Source organism: Ambystoma mexicanum, chromosome 14, assembly GCF_040938575.1.
Source record: "Ambystoma mexicanum isolate Mex_15411 chromosome 14, UKY_AmexF1_1, whole genome shotgun sequence".
Classification (NCBI taxonomy): domain Eukaryota; kingdom Metazoa; phylum Chordata; class Amphibia; order Caudata; family Ambystomatidae; genus Ambystoma; species Ambystoma mexicanum.
In genome coordinates this window covers 37986443-38006616 of record NC_090940.1, presented here as the reverse complement: position 1 = coordinate 38006616, position 20174 = coordinate 37986443, and the positions used below count along the sequence as shown (strand labels likewise).

The following is a 20174-nucleotide window of genomic DNA, read 5'->3' as shown; positions in this document are numbered from 1 at the left end:
TTTACAACCTTTCCTTTCATGTCTACTTTTAACAATCCAAATTCGACTGACCTGGTTTCATTGTCGTTTGTGCGTCTTTCTTCAACCGACCTTGTGATTGAGCAAAGACTGAATATACTCCATCCTTTCCTATTATGGTATTTTGCTTAACTGTGTTCTTTGTTGGAATTGTAAGTACACTTCTGTCACAATCCGATGATTTTTTAGTCACAGGTAACGAGTCACTAATTACTGCACGCTCATCCTGTGGTCTTGTGTTCACTTTATGAATGTTATCTTGTTTTTCTGGTTGACTGGCCACTTCATTCCCGCCTGTGCTTTTACCATGTGTATTTTCTTCACTTGCTATTGTCGTGGTACTTTTTTCTCCTGTTTTGTTTAACTTTTGCATCTGTTGTTTTGTTGATTCTTTCATTATGTTTGATGTTATAATCCCATTTCTATCTTGACTATTTGTAGAACCTCTGTAATTTGTCTGTTTCCAGTTTACTTTTATGTTGCATTTGTGAGTTTCTTTCTATCGCTTCTGTAGTTTTCCACATCCATTTGAGAGAGTCTAAAAGCGCATGAATCAAAGTTGTTTTATATATTCAGATGCGTCAAAGACCTTTGATATAGCGATTGTAGAATGCCCGGATGAACAACGAGTAGACAGAGTAATTCTCCATTTAAATTCGCCAAAGGTTAAAGATACCTTGCTAAAGGAAAGCATATAATTGTTTAACAGAGACTACGAGCTCTATGACCATGAAGAAAAGACTTGTTTTTCCAACGTTAAACAAACGCAAAATGTATTACCTCAGCAAGAGGTAAAAAATACTAAAGCTTTGTGCTCTAAGAAACAAGGTCTTAAAAAAGAGAGCATTAAAATTACAATTGCTAACCGATTCAAGGAACTTGCCTCAGATTGCCCAGGTAGAACAACTGGCAAAGATCAAATGGCACAAGATGATTGGTCATGGGAAGCAAAATCATTTTCAGAGAAGTCGACAAGAAATGAGCAAAATATAACAAAGGAAGAGCCCAATGAGATTATAATCTCATGGAATACCGGGGGATGTGCACATTTGATGAACAAATGGAATCTGGATCTCAAACAAGCGTCGATAATATGTCTGCAAGAGACTTGATTGCATGAACAACCGACTTGTGAAACTTATGACATCTTTATAAATCCGGCAATCAAAGGAACCAACGGTAGAACCTCATCAGGCCTTCTGACATTAATTCGAAAAGAGAGAGATACGATAATACTTAAAACAGGGAATCCAAATTGCTATATGCAATGGACCCTGTTGGAAACAAAGACAAGATTTTTGAAGACTTGTGAAAGAACATTGATAATGAATGCCTTTTGTAACGCAGTAGGAATAAAAACATCAACCTTAATAAAAAAATGTAATACAAGTGATTGAAATGCAATTAACATTGAATGCACGATTAAATATCATTATATGTGGAGATTTAAACATCAAATGTTTTGGATAAACAAGGAATAGCGATTTTAGACCTGCTAAGAACAAGGTCTACAGATGCTGCGAAATCGGTTCAAATGGCCATGGCAAATAACCTACACATGTTAAATGGCCAAGTAAATGGTGACATTCCAGGGAAATCAACTTGGACCAATGGGTCAGCAAGTTTCGCAATAGATTACATCTGGGTTTCAAAATCCAACTTGCATAAGATAAGTCTGGAAGAGCTATCCCAGACAGACAGTGATCGTAACATCTTAAAGCTGACTCAACAGAAGATTAATGGGTCAGCAAGTCAAACGGGAAAATTGAAATTAAACAGTATGGAACTAACTTCCACAGGAAAGCGTCTATGCCTCACTAAGAAGGCTATCATGAGGAGAACAGAAAAATATTAAGAACAAGTAAATAATCCAATCCCACAATTAGACTATGAACCACCTTTGAAGATCTATGAGTCAAAAAAATCAGGAACAAAATTAAACTTGTTTAAAGCAAAACATCAATTTAGTACCAAATTGGTTGAGAAATGAAAACAGGTACGCCGAGAAATATGACAAATTAGGAATAGGGGTAAAGTTATATTTGTACAAAATGAAATTAAATTAGTGCAACATCACTATAAGAACTGGCTCAAAGATTTAAAATATTTGAGAGATCAGGAGCAAGGATAAATCATGCTGGCTGCCTTATCTGAAAAATACACAAGACAAACCTGGGACATAATAATCTAATGCTCAGTCATCATAAGCGATTAATAAGTGGAGTCCCTGAGTGTGAATGGATCAAGTACTATTCTAATGTTTTCGGATCTCTACAGGGAAACCATGGTCAGACCGTGGTGGACCCCACAAAACCTTGGAAAATGATGATGGACGAACATGAGATTGAGGGGGCAATAAGGAAATTAAAGGATTCATCTGCCGCCGGCCCTGACGGCCTGATAAATCTTCATATAAAGAAATATCCAGTAACCTGGGCAAAAATGGTCTCCATTCTATTTAAACAGATAAGCTCACAAAAAAAAAATTCCGACAGCCTGCAATAAAAGCATAACAGTTCCTATATTTAAGAAGGGAAGGTGAGATGACCCAAAAAACTAACGGCCAATTTCCCTCTTATCTGTAATGTAAACTGTTTGCCTCGGACCTTCAAAATGGCCTCACAATTTCGGCTCACAAAAATAGAATTGTTGATCCCAGACAAACTGGGTTCACTAAAGGAACAAGCACGGAAATGAATTTGTTTATTTTGTCATTACTGAAAATGAACTCGAAACGGAACCACAGTGGTCTTTACTTGGCTTTTATAGACCTAAGCCAAGCATTTGACCGAGTAAATTGAAAGAAATTCTGGGCTAAATTAAAAAACTGGAATTGCCGGATAATTTATTACAACCAATCATTGCTCTTCACTGCGAAACGTCAACACAGATAAGAACATCAAATGTGAGCGACTTATCAGCTGACATTGAGATTAAAAAAAGGGGTTAAACAAGGATGTCCCCTAGCTGCCATCTTTTTAAATTATATATTGCGGATTTGCCAGAAGTGCTATTCGATGTAAGACATTTCCCACCTAAAATCAATAAACAAGACACTGCAATGATCTGCTATGCAGATGATATAGTCCTGATGGACGAAAGACAAATTGGCCTGCAACGTCTGCTAAGCAAGCTTCAGAATTATATGATAGCTAAAGACTTAGAGATCAACATCATGAAATCAAAAATCATTTCTATCGGAGGCAACAAGACACGCATAGCCAAGAAGTTTTGCTGGCAGATGGGAGGAAAGTCCCTTGAATCTGTGATGGACACACGTTACTTGGGGATAAGATTTAACATCTCATCCATTGAGAAAGAATGGGAAGAAGAGCTCTACTTAAAAACAAATATACTTAGGAGTCAAGGTTCTATAGTGAACGGGAGATCTGGTAAATTCTCACTGATGCCGGTGCAAATATTTTATACCCAGAAAATTGTACTGACACTTTCATATGGCAGCGAAACAGGGTTAAATCTTTCATGGCAAATCTGGGCAAAACTAGAAAGCCTTTTTTGGAAACCCATATGGAAATTACCACGCAACACCCCAATTGTAGCAATAAGAACAGCGTTGGGGCTTGAATACTTGCACGCCAAAATGAAATGGAAATCACTGTCTCTATTATGAAAAATCAACAAAGGGAATCCTGCAGAAGGATATAAAATATTAATTGATGGAGGAATAGGGAAAACTGCAATTCTAGTAAACACCTGGAAGCAGGAATGGACGAAGGTGTTGTATAATCTTGAGTCATCAATGGAGGAACTATTAACCAATCTAAATCGAGTTAAAGAAAAACTCAACAGATTGGATTGGATTGAAACAAGAGAAGCCAAACTGGCTTTGAAAAATTCTAGCAATATGTCGAATGAATTAAGGAAAAGGAACCATCCTCCAGAGTATCTAAAAAAATGTCCCTCTAAATATCACAGAGAGAGAGATTGATGAAAATTCGTCTTGGGGTCTACCCGACAAATGAGTACAAGCATAGGACTGGGAATAGAGGCCAGAATGACGGGATGTGCAGATTTAGTGAGGCGAAAGAGCAGATGGAAACTACTTACCATCTATTATTAGAATGCACCGCAATGCACGATATAAGTCTTGCAAGTTATTTTTCCATTTTCAAAGTAAAATTAGCTGGAGAATGGTGGGAACATTTTGTCTTGGGGACCAACCAGCGCCTGACATGTGCGGGCATAACATTTTAGATACTTTACTTAAAAACAAAGACTCAGAGATTGAAACAATAAATCTGTCATCAGAAGGAACCTGAACTGAATGGAAAGACAAGGATGGATACATGTCATGATTGTAGTGGTTTTAGTGATGTGAATTGTGAAAAAAGTTTTTTTGTAATTGTTAAACTAATTCACAAATAAAAAAATTACAAAAATTCAGATGGAGATGGCTTAGAGAAGGGAAGTCCCTTTTTTTCTTAAACAAGGGTTGCTTTATAGAAGAGAGACCTCTACGGAAGGTTTAGTAAAAACACAGTTGGTAATACCCAAAAGGCACCAAAATCTTGTGCTGGAGATGGCGCATTGCCATTTTAGTGGGGGGCATTTAGGAAAATCTATAACCCAGACACATATTAGTGGGAGGTTTTACTGGCGAGGCATCCACACCGATAAAAAAAGACCTTCATCCAGATGTGCGAAGTGTGTCAAAAGACTAGCACGCACATCCCATTACCTACCCCTCCGAACCAGTTGCCAATCATAGAAGTCTCCTTTTCAAGAATCGGGATGGACATAATTGGACCTCTAGAGACATCCAGATTAGGCAACAAACATGTCCTTGTGATTGTGGACTATGCGACCCGATATCCCAAAGCATTCCCGGTGCAAAATAATATTACATAGCAGATCCTTAAACACCTTCTGCCATATTTCTCCAGGGTCTGCTTTCCCAAGGAAATACTAACAGACCAGGGTTCAAATTTTATGAGTAAGCTTATGGCAGAAGTCAAAGAGCTACTCCACATTGCCACCTTGCAAACTTCTGTGTACCATTCCCAAACCGATGGCTTGGTAGAAAGATTCAATAAAACTCTGAAGCTAATTTTGCAAAAATGGGTAGATGAGGATGGGAAGGACTGGGACCGAATGATCCCATGGGCACTATTTGCAGTAAGGAAAACCCCTCAGTCCTCCACAGGTTTCTCTTATTTTGAACTGTTCTATGGTAGAGAGCCTAGAGATGACCTGGACATGCTCCGGGAAAGCTGGGAAGAATGAGAAGAGGCACCCATTCCCATCTTGCAAACCGCCACCAGAATGCAGGAACATATGAAATTGGTTGGAGATCTAGTTTGTACTCGTATGGAAAAGACCCAGAGCCAACCAAAATCCACTTACGACAAAAAGGTGAGCTTAAGATCATTCTCCATAGGATAGAAAGTACTGGTCCTCTTACCCACCTCAGAAAACAAACTTGTCTCCAAGTGGCACGGGTCCTATGAGATAGAACGAGTGGGAACCTGTACTTATAAAGTAGCCCAACCGGACAGAAGGTCCATTTGTATCACGTAAATCTCTTGAAAGAGTGGAAAGAGAACCCGTCAGTCACCCATGCCAAAGTACTAGCCTGTCTGGTTCCGGAAGAGAGAGATTATTTTGATTTAATTCCTCCTAAACTATCTATCCAACACCAAGAAGATCTAAAAGATGTAGTTAACTCTTTTCCCAATGTATTCTCAGAAAAGCCAGGAAGAGTAAAAGGCACATAGCACTATATTAGAACACCTAAGGGTAAAGTGGTCCATTTAAACCCGCATAGGCTCCCAGAAGCCCGTAAACAGATAGTGATTGAGGAGGTCAACAAAATGTTGAAAGCTAATATTATCGAGACTTTAAGTCCATTGTCCTCTCCCATCGTGTTGGTCACAAAACCTGACCGTTCCTAGAGATTCGGCATAGATTCCTGTCAAGTTTATGCCATTTCAGACTTCACTGCCTATCCCATGCCACGCATCAATGACCTAATTGATAAACTCGGAGCAGCCACCTTTCTATCTACCCTATATTTAACCAAAGGATACTGGCAAGTTCTCGTGTATGGGCCAGATAAAGAAAAAATGCGTTTTCAGCGCCTTTAGCACTGTTCTAATTCAGAGTCATTCCCTTTGGCTTACACTGTGCGCCAGACACTTTCCAGCGCCTCATGGATAAAGTCCTACAACCCTATTCTGATTTCTGTGGGGCTAACATTGACAATATCGTAATTTATAGTAAGACTTGGAAGGACCATCTCTTCTATTTTTATACCATCATGAATGTCCTCGGAGTGGCTGGCCTATCTGCTAAGCAACCTAAGTGCAGATCAGCCCAGTCAGCTGTAAAATACCTTGGCTTCTTTGTAGGGAATGAAATGTACAGCCCCAAAATGAGAAGGTAAAAGCCGTCTTGTATACACCAACCCCTAAGAATAAAATATATTTTAGAGCTTTTCTCAGGTAAAGAGGATATTACCGTAGGTGGTAAGGAACTCATGGTGGCAACAGTAAAGACAGACATAAGTGATCACAGTTCAAGGGTAGTTATTGAACTATAAATGCTGGGTGGAAAAACGCCTACACTAAACCTAAATCTAAGATGCGAGCAAGCTTCGACCATCAAAATGAAAATAAGGCAGTCCTTGTGGCGTCTTGTCAAAATAAATGGCCTATACTAAAAAGAATATTGCCAAATCCTTCGAACTAAATAAATATAGAAAGAGTGTGGGATAGGGTTTTCAATAAAGAAAGAAGTGTTCTCAAATCATAAGTCAGGATGGGCTTTAGCCAGGGGTCTCCCTTCCCCACGTTTTGAGCACGGGATCCAAGGAAATCTTCCTCATCTCATTGGTGGGGGATAAGACCGCTGACTACCAGAGAAGGGTCTTGGACCCGAGCAAGAGTGAAGAGTGCATCAAAAGAAATCTTCCTCGTACCAGTAGTGGGGATAAGACCACTGACCACCAGAGAAGGGTCTGGGACCACAATATAAGTAAGACTTGGAACTTTGCTGAGTCTGTGAAAAAGTGCCAAAGCAAAACCCAAGTGAGAAAAGAACTCTCAAACACCAGTAGAAGGGAGTTATTCTCCTGGTGGGAAAATCAAAGCCAGTGTGGAAGATCAAGGCCAGTCAAGTACGCTGAAGAAGCGCCAGGGGAAGGGAGGCATTCCCCCTGGCATTGGAGAGTGCTGATTGATACCAGGAGAAGGGAGCCATTCTCCTCGTATAAAAGGTTGACTGTACGAGTGCTGGAGTTACTAGCCATGGGAAAGGGAGTCATTCCCTGTGGCATTTTGGGAACATCATACATACTCTAGCAGAACTTTCTGTTAGATTGCTGCAGGCCAGGGGAAGGTAGTCATTCCCCTCATATTGTTTTTGCAAGGGAACATTGAGGGAGCACTACCCATACAACAGGAGAAGGGAGTCATTCTGGTGGGAAGATCAAGGCCAGTCAAGTACGCAGAAGAAGCGCCGGGGGGGGCAGGCATTCCCCCTGGCATTAGAGAATGTCGATTGATGCCAGGTGAAGGGAGCTATTCTCCTGGTATAAAAGGTTGACTGTACAGAGTACTGGAGTTACTAGCCATGGAAAAGGTATTTGTGTTCAAGAGGACGTTTTTGGGAACATCATACATACGCTAGGAGAACTTTCTGGTAAATTGCTGCAGGCCAGGGGAAGGGAGTCATTCCCCTCGTATTGTTTTTGCAAGAGAACATTGAGGGAGCGTTACCCATACACCAGGAGAAGGGAGTCATTCTCCTGGAGAAAGAACTTTCTGTTTGACCATATCAGTTGTAGTTTCAGTTTAAGGGATAGAAGTAGGTTCCGACACAGGATGGTGGATTTTCATTTGGATGGACATTCTGACAGTTGCTTGAGATTTAGTATGAGGCAGGGAACCCCTTATTAAAGATATGGAGGGTTTCTTTTACGTTAATAAAAGTCTTTAACTACAAACATGCCACCTTGATGTCAGCTTCCTTCTTCAATACCCTTACAATAGGGCGTTCCAAATGGGTATGGGAGTCCTTGTCCCTGGAGGGGAGTCACTCCCAGTCATGTCCCGCTATTCCAAGTCCCCCTGGGAGGGCTCCTAGCGGGCTCACCTCCCTAGCTTTAAAGGGGGTGGCTCTAGGGGAGTAGTGATGAATTCCCTGGATTCGTCGCACAGCGCTGTGCAAGACGAAAGAGCAAGGGAACAGAAGAGTTAGAGAGACTGTAGTGGTGAAGGATTAGTTGCAGGGAGACCAGGCTTAAGAGAGAGCAGTAGTCAAGACAACAAAATATCTCTATCAGACTAAGGGTCTTGGTAGTGTGAGAAACCTAAGAGTATTCTCGCTCCTGAACCTCCTGGATCCTCTTCTCAGGTGGCCAGGGAAAGGCCATCACTCTTGGATCCCGACCCTGGGGATGGAGAAGTGAGGGAGGATCACCTGGGTCGAGGGTCCTTGGGGATTGGGAGCAGGGTACCTACAGGAGAGGCATGGTATCCCTCTTTCCCTATTGACAACCAACCTAATATTCCCCCAACCTTTATGGCCTATTGTAAGCCAGCTCTCCTAATTTCCCCTCATGTGGCATTTGACAGTACTGAGACGAGGAAGAGGCAACTAAGAGTGATGAACACTATGCCATTTCACCACTTTAGTACTGAGATGAGGAAGAGGCAACTAAGAGTGATGAACACTATGCCATTTCACCACTTTAGTACTTAGATGAGGAAGAGGCAACTAAGAGTGATGAACACTATGCCATTTCACCACTTTAGTACTGGGACGAGGATGATGCCTGCAAAGTGTTGTGAAGGTCAGGCATGGCACCTTAATCATTGTCAGGCAAGCTCAATTCAGAAAGCACACCTGCAACCTCTGAAAGGATTGCAGGTGTATAAAATGAGGGGCAGAGAACACCACAAGAAAAAAAACATGGAGGCCTGTATGAGGAAGACCAACAGCGAACCTTGTCTGAGAGGAGGCGAGACGTTAGAGGAAACTGCACTGAGTCGGTCTGCCATTTGCAGAAGGCCGAGACACTGAGCACATCAGACAGAGGTGGTCTCATGAAGCATGGCATGGGAGCAGGGGCTCCTTGGGGCAGACTGAAGGCAGAGAATAGAGCCGTGAGGCTGTCCCTTTCCCTTTAAATGAAAGTGCTTGTTCTCCTGTGTTGATGAGCAGACACAGGAGTGTCCGAGGGGCAGAAGTTGGACCCCTAACATCAGAAGAAGACGTTTGTGTGCTCGGCGTTGCTGTGAAAGTTATAGATTGGACTGGTGAGTTTCTGACAGATGAGAAACCTGGTAAACTTGGTACGTGAATGCATGAGCAGGAACATTTCCATTGTTGCAGTTTGAGACGGAATACTTGGTATTGGACTATTTGCATGTCTGGAGAGAACGTTTTCGAAAGTCTCCGGTTGTTGGAAATTCTAACTTAAACAAAATAAATGCATATTGAATACCACACTGTATGGAAACTTAATCTTTAAACGGCATGAATGCATATTGAACGCCAAATTAAATGAAACCTGGATGTTAAGCATATTAAATGCGGAATGGAGTAAAACTGTATGGGCCAAGCAAATAAAGAGAACAGACAAGGTGCCTATGTGAAAACAAATAATGGAAAAAGATTCAAGTGCGACAGAGAGTCATAAGGTGGGGGGGCAAGCAAAATACTGTCAAAGTGAACTTTTATGATTGAATGCAGTGTGGCAGGCCCAAAGACTGGTAAGAGGGAGGTGTGTGACCTGTGATGGCAGAACCACGATGCTGACAAAGAGACGCCAGAGGAATGTAAATCAGCAGATAAAGCCAAGAGGCCGATAAAGAGTAACTGAGTGAAGGCGACTTGGTGCACAGGAGCCAAAGTACCTGTGTGGGCTGAAGAGCCCAGGGATCCAGATTTGCTCGACCTATGATGGGTTGCCCATTCGGTCTGACAACTGCACCTAGACCAGTGAGCCCTGATTGCTGAAAACCAAGGACATTGTGGTGGTAAAGTTAAAGTCTTGGGGAAGGGAACCCTGAGACTTGAAGAACAACACTTGTCTTGAGAATGGAGCTTCAAGACCTTTTTTTTGCGTTTGAACTATGTTGGCTGGAACTTGGGGAAGGGAACCCCGGGGATTGTGTGGAACTATATCACTTTGAACTGGAGAAAGACCAGCTTAAGAATTTTGTGGAACTATCTTACACTTCGGGAAGGAGCGCTGGAAGAGAGCTGTGAGCTGGAAGAAGATCAGAACTTTGAGTTAAACACTATTTATTTTATTATTGACATCCCCTAAGCATTGATTAGCTTTAGTTGGGAGGGCAAGTATAGGTTTTGGACACAGACTGACTGTTATGTTGAACTCTTCGACTCCAACTTTCCACAGTTTCATTCAGGTGGGGAAATCCCACCTTAGCATAGGGCAGGTTAGGCCTTCTACCAACCTGACATTTGATTTAATAAAGTATTTTATTTTAAACTTTAAGTCTGTTGTCTGTGTCTTGCTTCATGAAGCCTTCACGGTAGCCTAAAAGGTAAGAGATGGGTGGTTTTTACGAATGCTATAGTTGAAACCCACAGCTGTGAGCCATAGAGGAATTGTAAGAGTAGAAAATGACAAAGAAGGGTTACAAAAAACACCAACGTTTATGAGCAGAGGGAAAAGGGGGGAGCTTGGTGGGGGTGTAGAGAATATTCTGTGGTTGAAGACAAGAATAGGGAGAAACAGAACCCGACCAATGAGAAACTAGAGTTTTAACTGAAAAGTACGACAAAACACCACAGGCAGAAATAGTTTATGAAAGTTAATGTTGCAATCCTACCTCAAATTCTGGAGGCACAGATGGAAGAAGAGGGTCCAAAATGATGAAGATGGAATCAGCTACGAACAACTGCTGTAACACAGTGGGTTATGTTACTTGACAGTGATGCCAGAAACATTGACACTATCTGCGATATCCATGGGATCGACACTACCATTAACTGTGACACATCAATAACACAGTAGATCAGGAGGAAGTACTCATGATTGATAATTCAACTAACAGTGAGGTTAGTATAAATTTACAAATCAAGGAAAAAAACAGGAAAAAACGAAAAACATGAGACCAGATTTGAAATAATCTAAGAAGGGGTCTAGGAATTTCTGCAGAAAATCATTGCCGCAGCCAGAAAAGCAGCACAAGCAAAGTCGGACCTGTTGGAAGGAGAAGAGAATTCACAAGAGAAAGAAGATGCCCAGTCAACAAGGGTACGGGAAACGTAGTGGGAAAAGTGCCCCTGGGCACCATCATCTGCCCAGTTTACCCCCTGCTAAGCCCCGAGTATTTGGTGACACTCTGAAATTAAGGAAGTAGGGTAGAAAACTGCAAAGATGGTGACAAGAGAGGCAGCAGAGCAAAAGTCAAATGATAAAGAAGCAAGACCACACAGGGTTGACCAAGGAGAGGACAGGTATGGAGTGAAATCATGTGCTAATTCAAAAGAAAAGTGGACCAGCCACATCAAAAAGGGATTCGAGAATGTATGCAGAATGTGCAAAGCACACCAGGCAAGCAGGGTGGGGGCTCACCAATGTGCATCAAGGAGGCAAGGGATTTGAATAAATACCTTCCAATGTCCCATACCAATACAATCAGGGAAAAGGACGAGTCTATTTTGATTTTTGAGTCGGTCTTTGAGGATGATTGGAACATATCCCTGAATCGAAGAAGACTACTGGCCTTGAGCTAATAGCCAAGACTTAAATGCATTTCCTCAGCTGACCTAAAGTTTGTGCATATATTCGACCAGTCTTGCCTGCGAAAATGTGCAGTCCACTTCCACTCAAAAATGATACAGAAATGAGTGCTCAAGCAACGGCAAGAATTTATGTTGAAGGGATTTGAGTGCTATCAATTATGTCAAGCAGAAGGGAAATCGAATAACCAACATAGACCCAATCTGACAGTTAGATGTTACTTTGACCAAGATCAGAGGAAGTATGTCCCATTTGAATCAGGAAATCCGAATTGGGACTGGCTGGCCACGGCACTCCCAGCCTCAACAGGAAGGAGACCAGGATTCTAGAGAGGTGACCTAGCTTTTAAGTTGGAACTCACTGGGTCACAACTTATTTATGAATAGAGACAAGACAAGGACTTGGCACAAATATGACTTCATACTTCTACAGGAGACATGGTTAAGATCAACACCTACATGGGATGGGTATTCAATCCACTCCACTTTTGTGAAGAAGGGCATAAGAGACCTATGTGTGGACTCTTCACATTAAATTAAGAAATTACCAACTAACACTGAAGCCGCTCTGGTAGTAATGATCTGTGATATTAATAATCACATCACACAGCCACCTATGCCGTTGATTAACATCTATTTTAACCCTATGTCTATGGAAGTGGATGGTGTTCTATACCATATTGATAAAGTTTTAACATTCTGGTTGGAAGAGACTCCGGAGGGAAGGGTGGTCTTGGCAGGAGACTTTCATTGTAAGTGTCTGATAACGGAGGGATGGTGTGATGATCTGGATAAAATTACAGGTATCACTCCATCCGCATATTGTCTGACAAAGGAGAACTGTAGCCGATATGGTCACGATTGACTAGATACAACTTCGTTGCAAGTAGTGAGCTGAATGGAGGCTTACCAGTGGAGGTCCCGACATGGACGAACTCCTTCGCATCATCTACCATTGACTGTCTTCCTAAAAATGTTTGGGGTGGAGGCGGTCGCAAAATTTGAAATTGTAAAAACTAATCTTAGTGACCTTTCACTGATGCAGATGAGTCTGAGCACCCAGGTGTCTAAGCCTGAGGAGGAACGAATGAAAAGGGACTCAGTCGTGGTATCAACCCATGGCAATAGGCTGTCCCACTTCCACGCAAATTTAGAACAAGTCAACGTGGACCTAGATAAGTGGTGGTCCAAGATGACTGAGACAAACAAAAACCTACATTTACTCCCAGAGACATTTTGTAATTATCAAAAGTAAGGAAACATACGAATAGTAAAGTTCTAGTCCAACCAAGGGTGTGCCTTTAGGGAACCACCCCAAGTTCCACAAGGATATTGAATTTCAGAAACACCAAATGAGGACGGAGATCAGGAATTTAACCAAGTCTGTCCCTAATAGCTGGAAGGAGAAAATGGCGATAAAACAGCAATATAGAAACTGGTGTAAACAATATAAATATGGTAAATATGTATCAAACAATGAAGACTTATTGGTAAAATTGTGACACAGAACAACCGTGCCATATGGTGGACATTATATAATAAAGGAAATAACCAACTAAACTATCTGGCTGTAGGAGTGTCTGAGGAAGCATGGGTGGCACACTTTGCGGAGAAACTTTACTACAAGGACTGTGAGGTAAGAAGTCTGGACTCTTTGGAAGCCGAGCAAGCTGAGCCTGTCCCCAAGACCATGTTATTTGATCATCTAGATATTGAGATTATTATTGGTAAATTAAATAATGCCAGGGCATCAGGGCCTGATGATGTGACAGCAGGTATCGTTAAAAGCAACCCAGCATTGTGGGTGAACATTTTGCATCATTTTTTCACCCACGTCATCAGGGACAAGAAATGCCCTGAGTCGTGGAAGACTTCGACTCTCGTACCGATTTTTAAGAGAGGAGATGGGGAGAATCCCCTGTCCTGTAGGCTGATCTCCCTGATTGATGCAACATTGAAGATCTTCACAACGCTTCTGCTTGGAAAACTTATGAAGTGGGCTGAGGAAGCTAACATCTTGAGTCCCCTCCAAACTGGCTTTAGGAAGGGTTGTGGCACCATAGTGAGTGGGGTGGCTCTGACGGCTTGTCTGTCGGATATTGGACCACCAGTGGATCGAGCAGTCGGAACTTTCTGCGGCTATTGACAATGTCAGTATCTCAGCGCTCTGGGCGAAATTGTCGAACTGGGGAATAGATCCTGGATTGTTGTCCCTAATCCAGTTACTTTACTCTGGGAATTCAACTCCAGTGAGACTAAATATGTTGGGGGATCTGTCAAGGAAAATACTAGTGAACAAAGGTATACGCCAAGGATGTGTATTGGCCCCCACAATATTTAATCTATATATGGCGGACCTATGGAGAAAGAGCAGAGACTGGGAAGGTTATGTTCCTAAATGGCCAAATCTGGGAGTAAGGTGCATTGTCTATGCTGACCTAGTTTTGGTAGATTATACACAGAAGGGTTTGCAGCATCAGTTACAGGGTCTAGCAGAGTGCTTAAGAGCGAATAATCTACAGGTTAATCCTGAGAAATCACATGTCATGGTGAGCACAACACGTAGGAAAAATAAGAACTTTGTGTGGAGAATAGATGACGGACCAATTCAGATAGTAGACTCAATCTGTTATCTTGGTTTGACTATAGCAGTTACGAAACACCAAGAATATCTAAAAGCACAATTGGAAGAAAAAACTTGCTTGTGTATTTCACTATTGATGGCTATAAAAAACAAATTATGTGCGTTTTCATTGGTACCATTTATTGAGTTCTATAAGGCAAAGGTGATATTGATTCTTCTGCACGGCTGTGAATTGTGGAACATCAAGGACAGGAAATGATTTGTTGTCATGGAAGGAAGGATCCTGAAGCGAGCACTGGGTTTGTCGGTCTCAGTTCTAGTCAGTGTCATCAGACTCGAACTGGGGCTGGCATCATGGTGGTCACAATATATTGAAAGGACCCTTTCTCCGATGGAAAACTTGGAGCAGGCAGGAAAATCGGTGTTAGGCTTTCATATAAGAGCCTTAATGTTGACAGACTCTAATCCCTATCTAAAGGAATTTGAGTCAGTGCTAGAGGATGAGGGAGGCGGTGGCCCTGAAGGGTACGGAAGTGTGGGGAGTGATTAAGATGAGGATTGAGTGTTGGGATAGATCTATGGACCTACAAGATCTGGATAGATTGCGGCTCTATACGGCTAAAGAGGCCTTTTTGATGCCTATTTCCAAGCCACTGTCTTATTTGGCCCAGTTTCTATCAGCTAAATTTAGACACTGCTACTTAACGGTCAGACTGCAATGCCTTCCCAGGCTTCAGATTTTGGGTCCCATGCTTGCCATACCCATGACGATGAGAATATGCAGAATGTGTAGTATGGGCACAGTGGAAAATGTACTCCATTTGGTGATGTATTGCCGCTTTTTGCTGAGTTAAGACTTTACACATTTGAGAGAATTGTTCATTCAACCTCACAAATTATATCGGAAGATCTGTGGAATAGGCTCATGACGAGTACGCAAACATCACTTATTCTGGCACTGGTTAGGATGCTAAAAAGGTCCTTGTAGAACTGAATAGGGGTGCAGAACAAGGTATTAGAGATTTGGTTGCTATGAAAGAAGTATGAAGGTGCGGGGGGATAAGTCAGTTTATCGATGAAGGTGGGTTTCCTGAGAGATGTTTGGCTGTATTGAGATGTTTTGTTTGATTATTTGTAATTTATTTTAACATGAAATATGTATTTATAGGAAACTGAATGTGTAAATGTACTATTTGTACAGAGAACACAATAAAACATTTTTAAAAAGGGACATTCAAAATCGAACAGTTCATCAAGTGTCTCACTGTATTTACTATTCATGTTCTCCGAAGCTCCTACAATACGATTTATGTAGGGATTACTATAAGCTTTCTAAGAAAAGAATCTTCAAACATATGACAGCCGTATGTAACAAGTACACGTGTACCAAGCGTGACTAATTTTTTCGGCCATAACATGGAAGTGACCCAGCAAGCGTCAAATTCCTTGCCATCGCCCAGATCTTAAACCCAACTCGAGATGGCAACAGGGAGCTGCTATTGCGCCAAGCAGTGTTGTGATGGATTCTAACCATACCGTGCACGAAGACGCATATTGTGAATTTCCTTGTGTGATGTTGTATAGCCTTCTTTGGCTGCTTGGGCTACCTTCCTGCTACTCTGCTCACGCTCTCCCGTCGCTATTCCTCTTTTCCAACCCCTTCCCTCTATGTTTTGTTTTTCCCCACTTGCCTCTGCTGCTGATGTGATCTTTATCCCGCTATGGGGTTACCCTTAGTTGGCCTAGCAGGGCTGCCCAGCCCGCTTGAGGTTACTAAGACCACTTTTGTTCTTGGGGATGTCATGAAGTCCCCTGCCTGGATGCTGGGCCTGTGTGTAGTATGGGGAGGATCCCCTGGTCGCCCCACCTTGGTCCCCTTTATGTGATGGGGGACAATCACAGTGTTGTTCCTCAACCCTGTCTAGGGACTCCTGACCTATCTTTCAGTCTGGTCACCTAGGGCAGCCCAATCCTGAATGGCATGTCCCTAACCAAAACCCCTTGGGTGATCCTAAAGGAGTCTGAAGCTCACCATGAGCAGACCTAAACTTATGACGGTGAAAGACAGAAGATTTCTCTGCGCTCATGGAGAGTTGCAAGTGTTTAAATCCTGGGGCAATATTCCTTGATAGATGTGGGACCAGTGGTGAAACTGCAGATACAATGCTAAGAGTTTGCAACTTCCCAAACGTTTAGTGCTCAGCATGGTGTAAGGAAGGTGTGGTATCAAACAGTAAGACAGACGCAAGTTATCACAGTTCAAGGGTGTTTATTGAACTTCAATTGGGTTTGAAAAACGCCTAATCTAAACCTAAATCTAAAGATGGGAGCAAGCTACGTCCATCAAATAATAATAACTCAGTCCTAGTGGTGTCTTGTCAAAATAAAAGGACCTATACTAATAAACCTATTGCCAACCCTTCTAAATACAAATAGTGTGGGAAACAATGTTATGCAAAAGAAAAGTGTTCAAGAAATAATGTCAGGATATTTAAGCCGTTGGCCGCGCTTCCCCATGTTTTCAACTCGGGGCAAGGCGGCACACTCCAGCTTAGCACAGTCTCTGGCACCTCTAGCCACAAGGATGCAGTTTGAATCTCAGTATAAGGGCCTTCTATGTCAAAGTCTCTTACTTCAGAGGGCCTGATCCGACAAACAGACGTTCAAAAGTTCCTTTCTTCTTAAGGTTCTCATGTACAACTTCTTGGGTGATTCTCGATTCACCCCGGGCCCCCTTCCTATTCGCTCAGACCCACTTTTACACAAAGTTTTTAATTGATCTCTCTTTGTCCGGCTCGGACCAATTCCATATACTTTTCCAAACTTTCTTTACTTTATCGCAGTCGAAGACTTTCAACTGTGCACAGGATTTGAATTAACCCGTCGCAGCACCACTTTGATTCACACTTATTCAATTCATCTCCCTCCGTCAGGCTCGAATCAACTTTATGTACTTTTCAGCTGGGTACCTTACAGAGACCCTGTGCCACGCGGTGCCGGACCACTCTGTCAAAGGTATTGCAACTTGCTTTAAAGATCAGTCACACATCAGCAGTTTAACTTGATTCATGTCTCTTATCACACGCGTTTTAACAATGTTCGTTCCAGCGCTCGCCATACGATATTGCTGCTTGCAACCTTGGCTTCAACAAAGACCGGTCTCATATCGGTCTCCCCAATTCACTGCCTGTGTTGCTTTCACTGAAGCAGCTTTGTTCTTGGAGCCAAGGGCAGCACCACTGTGGCTGGAGATTCTGCCTGCCTTGATTACTGACGCGGGAGGACCCGGGTACCTCCGACACGCAATGTAGGATTCTTTAGCTTGGTTTCATGGTCTTACACTTTCTCTCAAGCTTTCAGGAAAGCAACGGTTCCTTGTCGAAAAGGTCAAGGGAACTTCCCTCCTTGCAATCCCCTTCTGTTTCGCCGGCTTTCTCCTCTGGTTAAACTGCCATCTTGAAACTGCCATTTCCTTGTGTGTTTTGCCTCGCTCAGTGTGCTCTCATGCTCTGCCTTTTATCCGTGTGGGGAAGTGTAATGGAAGTCAGGTGTGAGTGATTGTCGATAATTGCCTGACCATAGTATTGGGACATGTCAGGTACACGGCTCGGGTGTTAGTCTGTTTTCCCTTAGAGCGAGCTGTTAGTGAGAAAGTGTTTGTGTTGTAAAAGGGGGGGTAGAGTTCCTAAATATCCTGCTGGGTAGGATGGGGTAAAGGTGTTACAGGGAAGGGGATACCGGTGTCACATTCCCTGAAGACCCCTCACCTATGTGATCCTCCCGCACTGGTCCACCCCCAGGAACTGGATCCAAAAGCAATGGCTGTGTCCCGGCACCAGGGATGCCAGATCCCCAGGGACTAGTGGATGAGACACCTTCTGGTTTCTCACAATGGTAACAAAGTTTCAGCTGCATTGTTCCCTGGCAAGAAACTCTCCTCCTAGGCGTACAGTGTTGCTCATTCCCCATAAGCCCAGTGAAACAAAATTCTCCAAACCTTACCCAGTCTGCTTGCTTCCTCAGTAGATCAAAGAACTGTGGTCTGGGAATTCACAGGGTGGCACCGTCAACACAATGTTGCAAGTTCACGACTTGCCAAATGCTGAGAGTTCGGTGCACGAACAAAGGTTTCAGCGGCTTTGTGCCTGGCACAAAACTCAACTGATGGTGTGTACAATAGGCTCAGTGAAATGAAATTCCCCACAAGATTACCCAGTATGTTTCCAGCCCTGAAATCGCATGCTAGAAACACCAAATAGATCAACACAGGCAGCTACTAGAAGGGTCATGTGAGAAAATGTAAAATCCAATATAGTGGAGAGGCGCATTATAGCTGTGGCCCAGCCCCTCGAGCCCAAATCAACTTCAGGCAGTCACAGCCCTCATACATTACCTGCCACGAGTGTAGACCCTCACTAGATGACCATCCCAGGGGTAGGAGGGAGCACTCTGCAGAAGCACTGAGCCCCATTCAGGCACTTTTCCTTTTTAATTATCCTCCCCAATCTTAATCTTGCAATGAATCGCATTTTTTGGTTTTAAGAAAGGTTTTGCTCTTTTTATTCATTTGTTTGTCCTTTCACAGGGTCCCTCATCAGAAGTGCAGCTCTTAAGCTCGATGTCTTCAGGGCAGCCCTCCCCCCCAGGTCTTGGCCTGGTGGGTGGTGGGGTGGGCACTCAACTTTTCAGAAAAGTCTATTTTTGGTTTAGTACCCCTATATGTGGAGTAAGCAACCTAAACTTTCTTTTTTAATCTTTTGTATTTCCAGGCCAAAGCTTACCGAAATGTGGCTGCAGAGGTTGTACGAAGGCTGTAGCAAGTGTGAGAAGATCCCACCTGCAGTGAGACTGGATCTTCTTGAAAGGCCAGTTGGCACAATGATGGCACAGCACCTTCTTGCCATTACTGAATACCTGAATGTGGTTTGTTGGCTGGGCCCTGCAATGCTAACAATGCATTATGGACACTGGTCTCTACCCTCCAGCAGACTTACAAAATGTGGGGCAGTCAAGTTGTCATCAGCTTGTATGAGCAAAGGAATTGATTGGCCGCTGCCAGGGATGATGCCACTTGGACGATGCAAGAGCTCCGCTTGATGGGATAGCAGGACTGTGGTATGAGTTCACCTTCTATATCACCATACTATAGTTTTGTTCTATTGTTGGGGAGGTTTGGCATTTTAAATGTCACGGTACCTAAACCAGGGATCGGTTTGTACTAGTTCATTGTAATTATGCATGAAACTTTTCATAAGGAATCTGTTGTATAATACTGCTGTATACATCTTGTAGTGCAATAAAAAATTAGCTTTCCACTTTGAAAATTGACCTGTTGTGACTAAAATAGTTGTCTACTGTTGTAACGCTGTGAGAACTGTAATGGCATCTTTTGATCACATATGCATGCCATGGTCCTCTGTGTGTTGGTGAAGTCAACAATAGCCTGTGTGGTTTCTCTGTAGAGGACTTCCCTTCGGTGCAAACACCACATGGTATGACATACTCCTCCGTGTTTTAAGAACTACAAGGCTTTTATGACAAGGAGACCAACCACATTTAAGATAGAAAAATACAATTCAACACTTAAATTGTCAACCGCAACTGGATGGGTTGGAAAACGGGTAGGTGATGCCTAAACTCAAAGAGGCAACTGTTCTAAAAGTGACAGGATGGAGGTAACTCAGGTTGTTTTAATATGGTAAGTAAAAGACATGCTCTCTCCATGATGTCTCCCTTTCCTGGGAACACAAACTATGATTAAAGGACTCCAAATGGACAACTGGGAGCAAATCATGTCAACAGAATTTAACTAGGGACCATTGGTCTCTTCAAGAGA

The 20174-nt window shown here is 42.7% G+C and overlaps 1 protein-coding gene across 2 annotated transcripts in view; it reads left to right on the top strand.

The window, feature by feature from the left end:
- NUBPL (NUBP iron-sulfur cluster assembly factor, mitochondrial) overlaps nucleotides 1-19662 on the top strand; it is a 228557-nt gene extending 208895 nt beyond the window's left edge. For both annotated transcript variants that reach the window (XM_069638468.1, XM_069638467.1), the window contains exon 11: nucleotides 19108-19662. In XM_069638468.1, the coding sequence (XP_069494569.1) occupies nucleotides 19108-19155 (48 nt within the window). In that variant the 3' untranslated portion in view covers nucleotides 19156-19662. The remainder of the gene's footprint in view (nucleotides 1-19107) is intronic.
- The last annotated feature ends 512 nt before the right edge of the window (nucleotides 19663-20174 follow it).